The sequence below is a fragment of the Anarhichas minor genome, unplaced genomic scaffold (genome assembly GCF_050575085.1).
Source record: "Anarhichas minor isolate MPS153535 unplaced genomic scaffold, ASM5057508v1 ptg000009l, whole genome shotgun sequence".
In the NCBI taxonomy this organism is placed as follows: Eukaryota; Metazoa; Chordata; class Actinopteri; order Perciformes; family Anarhichadidae; genus Anarhichas; species Anarhichas minor.
Genome location: NW_027466455.1, coordinates 38531 through 52123, shown reverse-complemented (window position 1 = coordinate 52123; position 13593 = coordinate 38531). Strand labels below are relative to the sequence as shown.

The following is a 13593-nucleotide window of genomic DNA, read 5'->3' as shown; positions in this document are numbered from 1 at the left end:
TCCTGTATGTTTGTGTGTGTGTGTGGCTCATACAGTTTAATTGGTGTGTGTGTGTGTGTGTGGGATCCCTCTAATGAGTCTCTCTGGTGAAACCTGTGGGGAGCTACAGATGCCATAAATGGGATTAATCTCTCTCTGCAGAGGAAACTCTGCTGAGTGTCTCTGAATATTTTTACACGGATGTTTTACAAGGTTGCAGCAAATATTATTACATGTGTTGCATGTGGGCGTGTGCGCGCGTCGCTCCAGAACTGTCTCTCATGTCCTCCTGAGAAGAGTTTTCTTTACAACAAGCTTAATTAGGCCAGCTATGGGCTTAATGAGAGGCTGACGAGCTCCGAGCAGGTGTTGCCTGTGTATTCTGCATCATGGATTCTACGTTATAACGGCATCTCCATCAACGTTTCTTTGAGGTTGTTGTGCGTTTTTTGTTTAGTTGCCAAATTCTAATTGCTGCAGTTTTAGCTTAGGGCCATCTTTGTCTCCAGCCCTCTCGCTTCCTCTGCCCGTTTGATCGTCTTGACATTTACGCTCGCCAAATGTTGGAAACGAACGCAACGCCGAAGGCACTGAGCTGGTTTAACAATTAAAGACTAAACATGCATTTTTCTGTTTGAGGACTGGTGTGAAGGAATTAGTTGTGAGATCGTTCACTTCGTCCCGGTTTGTTCACTTCAGTCTGATTCTAGAGAGGGAGGGAAGCACAAAACTGTCCGTCTAACTAATGGTTTTAGATGTGTACAGATGTAGGTGGTGCTGTTGCCTTTTCTTGGGTTGCTCACATCTGCGCCTCCTGGGTAAATTAGACTTCCTGTTGTGCAGCTTGTGTTTTGGAGATTTGATTGCCTGCAGCCCTCTAATTTCATTCTAACATTTTGGATGTTGTTTTCCTCGCTCGAAACGTCTTCTATTTGGTATTATGGCGACTGATTACAGGAATAATCAGCGCTGTGGCTGGATCTGATCTGAGCGACTTGAGCTGCTCTGATTGGTTAAATTGGTGAAAAACTTTGGAACGCCATTCCGACTGCTTCGCTTGAATCGTCTGTGTAATCGCCCAGTCTCAAAATTATAATGGTAATAATGATACGTTTTATTTATAAAGCTTTTTACAAGGCAATTGCACTCTGCGTGCAGCTCCCACTGGGCAAAATTAAACTTGAGCTGAGACGAGCCAAAGTGGAGTTTTGAAGGATGAGTATGGAAAGCGCTGGCGTTGGTCTACCAACATGCTCATTTTCCCTCCTAATTACCATGTTTTACTCTGAATGTCATGTTCAACTTCCCACAGAAAAGCATAGATCAGCACATTCAGGTGATCCTATCTTAGCAAGGCAAAGTAATCGCACTAGCTGGTTATATAGTGAGTTTTTATTTATTTAGTTTTCTGAAATTACTGTCATACGCAGGTGCGGCATCATATCTCTGTGTGGGGGGGAAACCATGACTAACAGCCATAATTAAAAGTTCAAACGGATACTGAAATCTAAATGGAAATGTCCAGTCGTCGGTACATGATGAACGTGTGTAATTAAAACCAAAAGGGATAATGCCTGAAGAGGTGACTAGATAATGTGTTATCGCCTCTTAAATGAAGAATAAGTAATAAAACGGGTATAAAAAACATTGCATTGCATTTTAAATGGTACATTTGCACACCGCAGTGCCGATTAAAATAAGAACATTTCTTTTCCAAAAAGAGAAAAAACGGTAAGTCCGGGATTGAGAGTCGTCACAAACTGACAACCAAAATAAACGCATTGAGGTCGGGGATGCGTTCAGTGTGAGCATTTTGCAGATATGTGTGCTCTGATCCACATTTATGTCTTCATATGTTAGCGCATTCTTTCAGCTCCCTGTGATTCTGTTTCTTCACGTTAACCGGATGCGACGGCAACGCTGGTGTTGTTTTCACCTCGTGAGTCCGTGAGTGAGTCATCGCGGCAAGATGGGGTCTCACTTTACGCCCCAGGCCCCATTGTGGCGCCGCGGCTGGTGCGATACGATCGCAAGATGTGTAGTGTAATTTAACCATTTCTTTATCTGTCCACGCTATATATATATATATATATATATATATATATATATATATATATATATATATATATATATATATATATATATATTTTACAGTATAGCCCTATGTCTATTGACGCATGCGTGTCAGGCCCAGTCTTTAGAGGACATGTCATCGTCTCTGCAGCAACACCGACGAGACAAACTCCTGAACATTTATTGTACCCGACACCGATTGTGATTCCGATTGTGAAAACGGGCTTTTATGAGGATGAGTTTTCAATAAATCCTGTTTGATTGATGATATAATTATTGCAGTGCAGGGAAATGATGAGAAATGCCCTTTTCCCTCCATACAAATAAAACACAAAGCTTATTTTTATGTAGTCCTATTTGCATGGAGACAAGACAGGTTTTTTTCTTTGTTCTTTCGGTTTCATGGCTCATTAAGATGAGTGAGTGCTCCTTCTTGAGTGTTTACACAGCTAACATCATTACTTAGATAATTCAGAGCTGTAAAACTGCTTTCTGCTCATGTTGTTTTCATTATTTTGTCCTTTTTCTGTTGCAGGTGGGCTACGAGAACGCGGGGACCGTGGAGTTCCTGGTCGACAGAAACAACAAACACTTCTTCATTGAAGTCAACTCTCGCCTCCAGGTCGAGCACACGGTCACCGAAGAAATCACCGAGTAAGTAGCAGATGTTTACAAGCGCGGGTGGCAGGTGGGCAGCTGGAATGGTCGCGGCGGTTGTCACTTTGCGTGCGTTTGTTTGGTGTCATCTGTCCACAGACAGGTGCTGCAGCGTCGAGGTGTTTTAGACGCCTCCCACTCTGAAAAGTTGCTGAAATGGAGAGAGTGAAGGTCGGAGGTGTAGAGGTGTGGGCACAGTTGAGAAGACGAGGGGGGGGGGAGAAGAGAGCCAGAACAGGTGGGATCAGTGAAGAGAAAAGCAGAGCGATGAGGTCCGAGAGAGGGCGAGAGACGATGGCAGTGAAGCAGAGAGAGAGAGAGAATAGTGAACGATATAAATAGCATCCCGCTTCGCTGATGACCTGTGAGATTTGCTCGGCTGAAACCACACAGATGGGTCTCAAACTAATACACACACTCTAGATATAAACACAAAAACACACACAGGTACAAGTATAAAGGCCCTCCAGACACACCAGAAAGCTACAATTACGCTAATTTATATTGGATTCCCTGCATAATTAGCCCAATTTATGAATTACGCTGACAGACTAACACATCAGTGCAACTAATAGGAAGTTATAGGCGGGGGGGGGGGGGGGGAATGATGGCACCTGTTCCTATGGCAACCAAACATGACTGATCATTTTGTGAGCCGCACTCGCTCGCCGTCTCAATCAGTCTGTTGTTTGGCTTCTTTCATCTCTTCCGTCTCTCCGTCTCTGTGTGAGAGAGAAAAGAAAACAAAGAAGCGCTTCATTCATCTCGCTGTATTTGTGTCGCATCACGGTGAACTACATCAGTGAAACAGTGACGTCCCGGCGATCATTAAGTCAAACAACCACCGCTCGCAACAAAAAAAAGTCAATTTAGTTTCCCCAAACCGTTAATTTGTGTTATTTTGATTAAAGTGGTGTCCACTTTTTAAGTATATCCTGTCAGTTAAGGTCTTAAATCTTCACTTTTCCTTTAAAAATGTGGCTAATGTGATAATAAAGATCCGAAAGAGAAATGCGACGGCAATAAAATGTGTCATTAATATAATTTAGGTCTTTTATTTCTTTCTTTATTCTTTGTAGGGCTGCAGTTTTCTTGATTTTTATAGGAGTATGTACACCTGCCATATGTTCTTCATTCGAGTTTAAAAAGTTGTGCATTCACACACTTGCTCCATACTTGGTCTTGACACAGAGGTGGCAGATAAGGAAACATGTTATTATCCCAATTGTTGGCGGATTAACGCCCCTCGTGTGTGTGTGTGTGTGTGTGTGTGTGTGTGTGTGTGTGTGTGTGTGTGTGTGTGTGTGTGTGTGTGTGTGTGTGTGTGTGTGTGTGTGTGTGTGTGTGTGTGTGTGTGTGTGTGTGTGTGTGTGTGTGTGTGTGTGTGTGTGTGTGTGTGTGTGTGTGTGTGGTTTACTTGTACTTTCAGTGCTTCTCATAAACATTGGGGCCGAACAAAATTTCCATTTTCTTCCTCAAAGCAACTCTGCAATAAATATCAGACATAAAAAAGGTGGAAGTGTTTTTTTATATATATATTTGCTTTATGTAGTATCATTAAAGCAAATCAAGACTCGTGTATCCAGCCACGATTGGTGCTTTGTATGGCGGATATAAACGTATCATCGTTTTTATCATTTAGCTTTACACATCACTGTGTTATCTCTCTTTTTAATCCATTCAAAGGTTTTTCTAAATCTATTTATATTTTTCCAGCATGATTTTTGTGTCTTTAATTCTCCGTTTCTTTACTCTTATCTCGCTCTATGAAACATTAAAATGTGCTTAGTTCTACTGTGGGTTTTTTATTTTTTGGGGGAAGCAATAATGTCGGAGGAAAATGTGATATTTAACTATCATAAATCATGTATTTCATGTCCACAGAGCAGATAATCTCAAATGTAAACCTCCCAGAATGGCCCTTCTTTTCTATCACCGTTATCAAATGCGTTGTCATATTTAATACATTTAAAAATGGAAAAAGGGCTGAAATGGAGGATAAATGGAGGATAAAGGACGCTGAAGAACTCGGGCAATATCGCGCTGTAACGTTTTCATCTTGCGACTCACCAAGAATGTCACGCTTGATTATCTGTGAGGAGGAAATGAGATGGGAAGTATCTTGACTTTGCACCTCCGCCTACTCCTCCTCTTCATGCGCCTTTCCTTCATAGTGAACCAGCTCTTGTCTGCAAGGACACACTCAGGGACGCGCTCGCCTCGCTGTGCTCCCGTGAGTGAGACAATAAGCTGAAAGAAAGTCTTCGCTACAGATCCCCTACCGCTCCTTTGTCACATCCTCTTTGTCCTGAGGAAATCTGACATTTTTTGGGGGGAATTAGGGTCATTTGAAAGTGGCAGGAGTGCAGTAATTACTCTAATTTGGGCGCACGTCGAAAGTTTCGGCTGTGACGAGCAACACTTTCAATTTGCGCAGCTTTCACTTCAGGCCCGAGCTCTAAAGAGAACGAGTCTTTCCAGCGGAAACTCAACATGCATCAGTCTAAATGGAAGGGGACGTGTACGGCGACAAGTATTCCATTCCAGTGCAAATGACTGTATTGTGGTTTTATTTGAACGTTCGAGCCATTAGTCTCTCAGCTTTTCCGTTTCACGCGGCTGCACTCCCAATCTCTGAGGTGTGAGCACATTCATTCTTGTTTGTTGGGGGTTTGAAACCGACCGTGTTACTAATGGACTTGTCAGCGAGGTATTTTTTTCATACCGAGCCGTTCATTCCCCGACTCTCCAACCCTCACCGTCTATCATCACTTTTCATCTCTCCTGCGTAATTCCTTCCTCATCAATCATTCCCGGTTCGATTTATGCTCGCCTCCTCAACTCTGGCTGCAGTTGAGCCGTGGCTGCTTTTGTGTTTTATCCTCATTCTATCTCCATCGCTTTTTCCTCCTCCTTCCCTTGTGCCGCATACATCCGAATGCAATGTTTTTTGCATGCATCTCCACTGGCGGCCATGACAGGAAGCCTACCTTTAGCGTGTGTCTGAGTAACTGGATTCAAAACACCCGTTCAGCCTCTCCAGCACTCCCTTAACTTGTTGTTCATTCTTCACTCCTTCAGCCCTGATTTATTTGTTTGAGATGTGTCGTTTGGAAGTTATTTCCCACTCTCCCCCTTGCTGTGAATGCATAGCGTATTGTCCTTTTCTTAGCCTCCCTCCCTTCTTATCCTTGTTGGTCTTTCTTCTTACTCTTTCTTTCTCACCTCTCTTGATTTAAGCCAGATTGACATTTCTTTTTGGTTCAGAGTAAAATGTCTGCGCAACTACTGGATTGCCGTGACATTTCGTACAGATGTTCATGTTCCCCACCGGCTGAAATCATCATCCGCTCCATTGACTTTGTCGCATGACGACTTGAAACGCAAAGCTTTGGACTTGACTTATGACGTGACTCTGGACTTGTTGGTCCTGATGCGCGACTTGGGACTTGTTAGCCAAGACTTGAGACTTCCGTGTGATTCGAACAATGACGACTTTGTTCTACCTCTGTAAGAAGCGATCGAGAGAACGCTTAAAACTACTACAAGCAACTTTCTTTTTGTGTGGTTTTTGGCGACCCCCTGTGGACAAACACGGTAGTGTGTTTCATTTTACTGCAGCGGGGTCTGACACTTAGCTTCACGTAGTCCTGTTCCTGGTTCTCCCGGGCCTCCCCTTCCCTCTGCTCCTGGCCGGATGGAGGAGCTACCGGAGCTCCATCAGCAGGTCGCGGGCTGCCGGAGGCCCCCGCAGGCGAGCCCGTGTGCTGTGAATCTGTCCGAGACCGTTTCATTATCAGTTAAAAAGTTCCTTCTGGTCACTTTAATACCAGGTTTAAACGCAAAGGGCTGTGATCAAATGAAATTATCCGGATACAGATCGCATGTTAGCGCCACCTGTCAATGGGCACTTAGCCTTGTTTTCCCCTCAATTAGATGCTCTCTGGAACAGATCCCCCTCACTTTGAGAGGTGTGTGTGTGTGTGTGTGTGTGTGTGTGTGTGTGTGTGTGTGTGTGTGTGTGTGTGTGTGTGTGTGTGTGTGTGTGTGTGTGTGTGTGTGTGTGTGTGTGTGTGTGTGTGTGTGTGTGTGTGTGTGTGTGTGTGTGTGTGTGTGCGTGCTTGATATGCAGTTTGAACTAACTGTCACTAGGTGCTGTCTGTGGTGAGGGGTCAATGTAACACTTGCTCATATATCAAAGTCCCCTCTCTCTCTCTCTCTCTCCTTAATCCATCCCTTCTTCCATCTCGTCCTTCATTTCTCCCTCAGGTTCTCCCCTTCATCTGTCTGTCCTCAGCTGACTTACTGCATCCGTCTCGACACCTCTGTCCTCCCCCCCACATGCTCTCTCGTCCTCGCACCATTGCCTCCTGTTCTCTCTCTTCCCCCCCCCCCCCCCCGCCCGTCCTTTCAGCCCCGTCAGTTTCTCCGTCTCTGTGTCGACTGCTCACTCCGTCACTCCCATCACTCCGTCTGGGTCTCTTTCCTCCATCCGTCTCATCTTTGTCATCTATTCCTCTCGTTCACATTCATCCCCCCCCCCCGTCGATTCATTCATCTCTCCTTCTCTGTGTCCTCTACCTCACCTTTGCCTCGTCCACTCTTCATCTTTCCTTTGTCCCTTTATGAGCTTGCCCTTCTTAGCACTCGCTCCCTCCACCTGCCCTCTCTCCACCTGCCGTCTCGTCACTCTCCGCCTCCGTCTGTCCCTCTTGCGCCATCCTTTCATGCGTTCGTACAGGTGGAAGGCACTTGCTTTGATTAGCGAATGGGGTCTCACTACGTGTGTCTTAAAGTTGCAGTTCGATAAACATCTGATGGCGCTGGTATTGCATAATGTCTTGTTGGTATTAAACAGTAATATATGTTTTCTTGTACACCAGAGAACATTACTATAAAGACTATTATGTTGTACATACTCTAGCCAATTAGTGTGCATTGCAAAATGTGGGCTGCAGCCCCACATTTCCCTCCTGTGTATGATTATGAGACACTGAGATCAGAGCTGACTGCTGTACCTTCATATCGACTCAGGTATGAGACAGATAGGAATCTGTGGTAATGTTGCCGATACCGTTGTAGTCGAGCTCTGACTCCAAAACACAAACTGCCTTTTGTCTCAACTTAACACCTTAAACTTTACACCAAACCATCTTAACATAAACATTTATTTTTCCTTATGTCCTCCCACCTTTCCTCCTCATCCTCTCCCCTGCCACTGTCCCTCCTCCTTCTTCTTCACTGGTACCGTTTCTTCTCCCTCCACCTTCTCTCAATATTGCTTTGACGTGGTAAATGGGTGCATATTCAAGTGTCGGTGAGGAGGCGGAATAGCACAATCTATAATCAGAATGGATGCTCCCACACACACATACACACACACACACACACACACACACTCTTATTCACAGAGGCATACATAAAATACGCCCCCAAACATTTGATGTCCAAAGGTCTCAACGTAGACACAAACACAGTTGCTCAAGGACAAAAAACATTATCCGAATACCTTTTCATCGCTCTTCCTGCCTCACAGAATTCCTGCACAATAGAGGCAATTCTGTCTGTCTGGATGTATAAGCAACTGACGCATTGTGAAATGCATGTAAAAGATATATTTTGTCTGGGAGGCACACCGTGTGTGTGTGTGTGTGTGTGTGTGTGTGTGTGTGTGTGTGTGTGTGTGTGTGTGTGTGTGTGTGTGTGTGTGTGTGTGTGTGTGTGTGTGTGTGTGTGTGTGTGTGTGTGTGTGTGTGTGTGTGTGTGTGTGTGTGTGTGTGTGTGTGTGTGTGTGTGTGTGTGTGTGAGGCTCAACCGTCTGAAAGGGATGAGCCCGCCTCTGCATTCAACTCCAGTTCTGCCTTTGAACTTCTCCTCTCTCAAGGTTCAATTTGTCCATAATTTAGCTGTAAACGATCTGTCCTTTGTGCGTTGAGTGTGTGCCGCTGAGTGGCAGCGTGCATTCTGCTAGTGTGTGTGTGTGTGTGTGTGCCTGTTGCCGTCAGGGGGGACGTTGCAAATTTTGTTAGATTGGTGGACAGGAGTCCTTATGATCATCCTGAAGTGGTGTGATTATACCCCCGGCTCATGCTGTGTGTGTGGCTTTATGCTGAAGAGTGTTGGGCCATGTGTACACATGTGAGGGACGAGACTCTCAGATGCGGTCCACCATCACACCCGAGATCATTTGCAGATCTGCCCAGTTTTTCCTCCATAATATCTCGTCAAAAACACGGACAAGCCAACCACGTTAACGTCTTTTCCCCCCAAAGTCTGTTCATTTCTCAGGCAGCGCGTTCGTCCAGGCTGTGCATCGCCCCATCAAGCTCCATTTATTAAAATCTCAGCAAACAATTCCTAAGCTTAACCCGAACCATGTCTCGACTCTTAATGCCTTAAACCGACCCTTTGATTTATGGATTTTTTTGGGAACACAGGAAGCACTGGCTGCCATGTTCAACATGGACAAACATTCCTACTCGTCCAGCTGCTGTAGCCGCACAGACTCGTGGCTACTGACCAATACAGGAAATGCTCAACAGCTGCTGACATTAAAGCAGATGCACCGATTGGATCTGTGAGAACGTCTCCTTCATTCATTCAAGTTATTCAAACTCCATTTCCCAAGATTACATTTGATAGTTTTCTAATTTACCAAATAGTAATTTGAACTGAATAGAGCTTGAACACATCATAATGCAAAGTCAATGGAATTTCTGTTAGCGGCAGTAAACCGGTCAAGGCCGATCAGATTCAAAAACGGGCGGTTTTAATCAGCAGCTATTCGATCGCTGCGTCTCGTTAATGCTCAGGTAATTACATCTTTTAATGGAATCTGATTCAATGTAGTGCTTTAGATGTTGACAGTTATTAGTGATGACTCTTGAAAGTTGAGCTTCAAAGATCATTTTGTCTTCTGATCCTTGCATACTTCAATGATTAAGAGATATTTTCTTTACGGCGATGATACAGAAAACAAACGCGTGACAAAACAAGCTAAACTCAGGGGCGCACTAACTAGCCTTTTTCAAATGCCACAGGCTTCGTCAATGAACTGCAGAATAGCCCTAAGCTGTGCACAAAATTGTGTTTGCAGTTTCTTCCGACAACAGCTGCCGCAAAGTCGCTCATTTCTCTCTGCAGTAATCTCGAGCAACGCTGCAAGACTCTGCCGGGCCCGCTCACCATTCCTTTGACGTTGTTCCCACCAAACAGCAAAAGCAAAAGTCTCCCTCAGCGCTATCTGGCCACTCCAATAAAAGGACTTGGCTCTTGATGTTGACATCAAAGTCCATACCCGCCAGCTCACCAGAGCAGTGTACCTTTCAATCCATGCGTGCGCCTCACACAGCACAGTATAGAGGGGGTTTGCACACTGTTTCTGCTGATATGGGCACATGCTGAGCTATAGCAGGTCGTGGGCACTTGTGTGTATTATGTTTCTAAACAAGAGTGACGTGACATGATCTACTAACTCCAGTAATGGATGGCAGCAACACAATTTGACTGACGAGGGTTTTTGAGGACAGACGAAGGAAGTTATGGATTGAAGCCACGATATTTTGTTCAGCATCTTTATCTCGGCTCCAGTTTGTTTCCATTCTTGGCAGGAGGAAGAAATTCCTCTGAAGCAGCTTTTAACCCACAGGAAAAGACAATAACACCCCCCCCCCCCCCCCCCCCCCCCCCCCTCCTCCACTGCACTAAATAACATGTTCCCATGGACAATCAGCACAGTATTGAAAACAAACCCTCTAAGGTATACAAAGTGCATCAAAATCAAATCCATCACAGGGTGACAGTGGCTGGCCCGTGCTCATTTCACAACAGAAATCCAATAGCGTGCAGATGCTGTATTGACGGACTGATGAAAGACTTCAACGGGTGATCTGTATTCACACCGCCGCACAATAAAACGGTACCTCTGAAGGGCAGATAATAAACCTTTTCATGTAGGCCCACATTGACTGTGATTAAATGTCACGTTTGAATAATTTCAGGTTAATCGCTTCGTATCGACGACCCGGCAGCGATCGCTGTAGCGGCGTAGTATCGAGCGTCCGAATGGTGATCGCATCAAATGCACTGTGTGAAATCCAACATAGTGAGACTTGATCACACTGAGACGATCATATCTCTAATTCAAATTATAATAAAAAAAAGAAAGTCATTACCTCTGCTTTGTGTTAGTGATGTCAGACAAATTCCCCGGAAATGACTGCGCAGTGTTCACTGTAAGCGTGGAACAGTTTGGACTTGATATTGTCTCATGCTTCATGTTTTAATACTGTGATTTCCTATCATTACATCTTTGGTATGAGGCGAGTGAATAGCCTGCCGTGTAATATTGCTGTTTGGAAAATGCATTTGTGTGTGTGTGTGTGTGTGTGTGTGTGTGTGTGAGTGTGTGTGTGTGTGTGTGTGAGAGAGAGGCGGTTCTTTAGAGAGATGCCTTCATTGCATTTATCTGTGAGACGCAACAACCAGATGAGCAGATAAAGAAGCTGCCATAATGTTTGGTGCTGCAACAATATTGTGTCTTTTAAAAAAAAAAACACTGCAGACAAGAGGAGAGAATTAGTGTATGCGGAGACATATTTTTACGATCTGCGTCAAAGAAACTGAGTGAGCATTGTTTTGGGCTTTATTGCTTTTGGTACGTGTGTGTGAGACAGACAGACAGACAGACAGACAGACAGCAACACCCATTGTCTCGGCCTCTTTAGCGTGTGGATGTGGGCGCGTGCACACGCATTAATATACAAGGGGCCTGAGAGAAAATGGCTGCGCTGCACCTGGTTATTTGTCTGTTTACGCCGCTAATTAGTCTTAAATGACCCCTCTCCATCTTCATCAGGCTGGTGAAAGAGTGAGGGAGCGCGAGCGAGAAAGTCGGACAGAAACAATGCCTCGCGTTAATTGACGGAGGGGTCTGACAAACGGGGGGGAAGACACACAAGGTGAATAGAAAGAAGATGCGGAGCGACCCGGAGCCGCAGGAGGAATAAAAGCGCCGCAGCCGAGCCGGACCAAAAGTTAGAGGCCTGCGTCGGTTAGATATGTTTGAGTCCACAGTGGACTGTGAAACCACATGAGGTGTTGCATTGTAAGGCCTTGTCTCCATCCCTCAGTTTGTCACGGAGCTTCTCTTTCTCCTCTCTTTGTGATTCCTCCTTCTTTTTTTTTTTTTTTTACTCCACATTTCATCGCGTCTCTCTTAATCTGCCTTCCCTTTGGTTTCCCTCCTCGTTGAACGTCGGATGCAGCAGCCAGCGTCTCCAGCTCTCTCTCTCTGTGCGCTCATGCTTTAGATTTCCTCTTTGAACGTGGGAGTTGCTGCCACATCAGCGATTATTCCCCCCCCTCCGGTTTCTCGTGACCCTTTCGCACTTATTCATGTTTTCTTGGCAGAGCAAAGTATGAAAAGATATTCAAGGGAAAAGGTCAACTCGGTACTAATATACATTAGTTGATGATTAGCTTGCTTTAAAACTACATGTGTGCTTGTTTGAAACATTGCCAGCATCCTTTCCTACCCTCCATACTACCTTGTCCTTCACCTTCTCTTCTTTCTATTGTTCGGCATCCTCCCTTCCACCTTCTGCTTATCCTCTCTTAACCTCTCTCCTCCTGCTCGCTGCTCCTCTGGACTTTCCCTCCCTTACATTTCATTTATTTATTTAGCTCATGGCTTATTGAATTCTTTATCCCACACCCCTCCACCTCCTCCTCCTCCTCCTCCTCCCTGCATGCTCCTGTTCTTTCTCTCGACCTCAAGGAAACGCATGCGGCAGTAAACAATCCGCATCTCCTCCTCCGCATACAGGGTGTCTGTACACGCGTGTGCGTGCGTGCGTGCGTGCGTGTGTGTGTGTGTGTAAAATAACCATTGACAAGATAATCCAGCTGAGCTGCATGGACGACATGCCTGCGCACTCTGCAATGAGCTCGATAATGCTTCTAATACTTGTAACTGTATGTGTGCGACCTGAATCAGCCTTTACATTACAGTATGCTTCAATGTTTTGTGTATACGTTCCGTCTGTAAGCACTGCGCTGTACAACTGAACCCAGCATTTAGCCATTTGTGTGTGTTACAGTGTACGCCTGAGCGTGTGTGTATGTGTGTGTGTGTGCGCGGGCACTCAGGAGTTTTGTTTGGTTTTGTGAGCACGTCAAAATCATTTTAAGGTGATTATAATTGTGCAGTGAAGCGTACAGTGAGTGATTGAGAAGTAAGCAGATGAATAAGAATGAGGTGTGTGTGTGTGTGTGTGTGTGTGTGTGTGTGTGTGTGTGTGTGTGTGTGTGTGTGTGTGTGTGTGTGTGTGTGTGTGTGTGTGTGTGTGTGTGTGTGTGTGTGTGTGTGTGTGTGTGTGTGTGTGTGTGTGTGTGTGTGTGTGTGTGTCCCCCCCCCCAGACACCAGGAGAGCTTCTAATTTGCGAGAGAGTGTTGAGGCTATTTATGATAATGGGAAGGATGCTCATCATGATTATAATCACAGCAGTCATCGTTACTGGTTGTATGAAATGTTTGTTTTCCGTAATGCACAGGGCCAAACTTTACTCTCTTACTCTTTAAGGTGACATTTACTGGACTCGCGCTGTACAGTTGGATCCCGCAGATGGGGACAATTAGTCATCAGACGGGGACAATTAGTCATCAGACGGGGACAATTAGTCATCATTCTATGAATGGAGAAAATTGTTAGTTGCCATTTGCTGTGACGCACGAAACGGCAAAATGCAAAGAGATAGAAAACAATTTCACTTATTCATCCCTTTGAACACTGTTGGCAGTCACTACATGTCTCACTGTAGCTAGGCATGTCACAAACTGTTCATTTTCATAAAAAGGTAAGCTGCGCAGAAATTCCATCAATT

The 13593-nt window shown here is 45.0% G+C and overlaps 1 protein-coding gene across 1 annotated transcript in view; it reads left to right on the top strand.

Moving 5' to 3' along the window:
• Positions 1 to 13593, top strand: part of pcxb (pyruvate carboxylase b) — a 73017-nt gene that overhangs the window by 44847 nt on the left and 14577 nt on the right. Inside the window, exon 10 of the mRNA XM_076086911.1 lies at positions 2588 to 2706. Coding sequence (XP_075943026.1) covers positions 2588 to 2706 — 119 coding nt within the window. The remainder of the gene's footprint in view (positions 1 to 2587; positions 2707 to 13593) is intronic.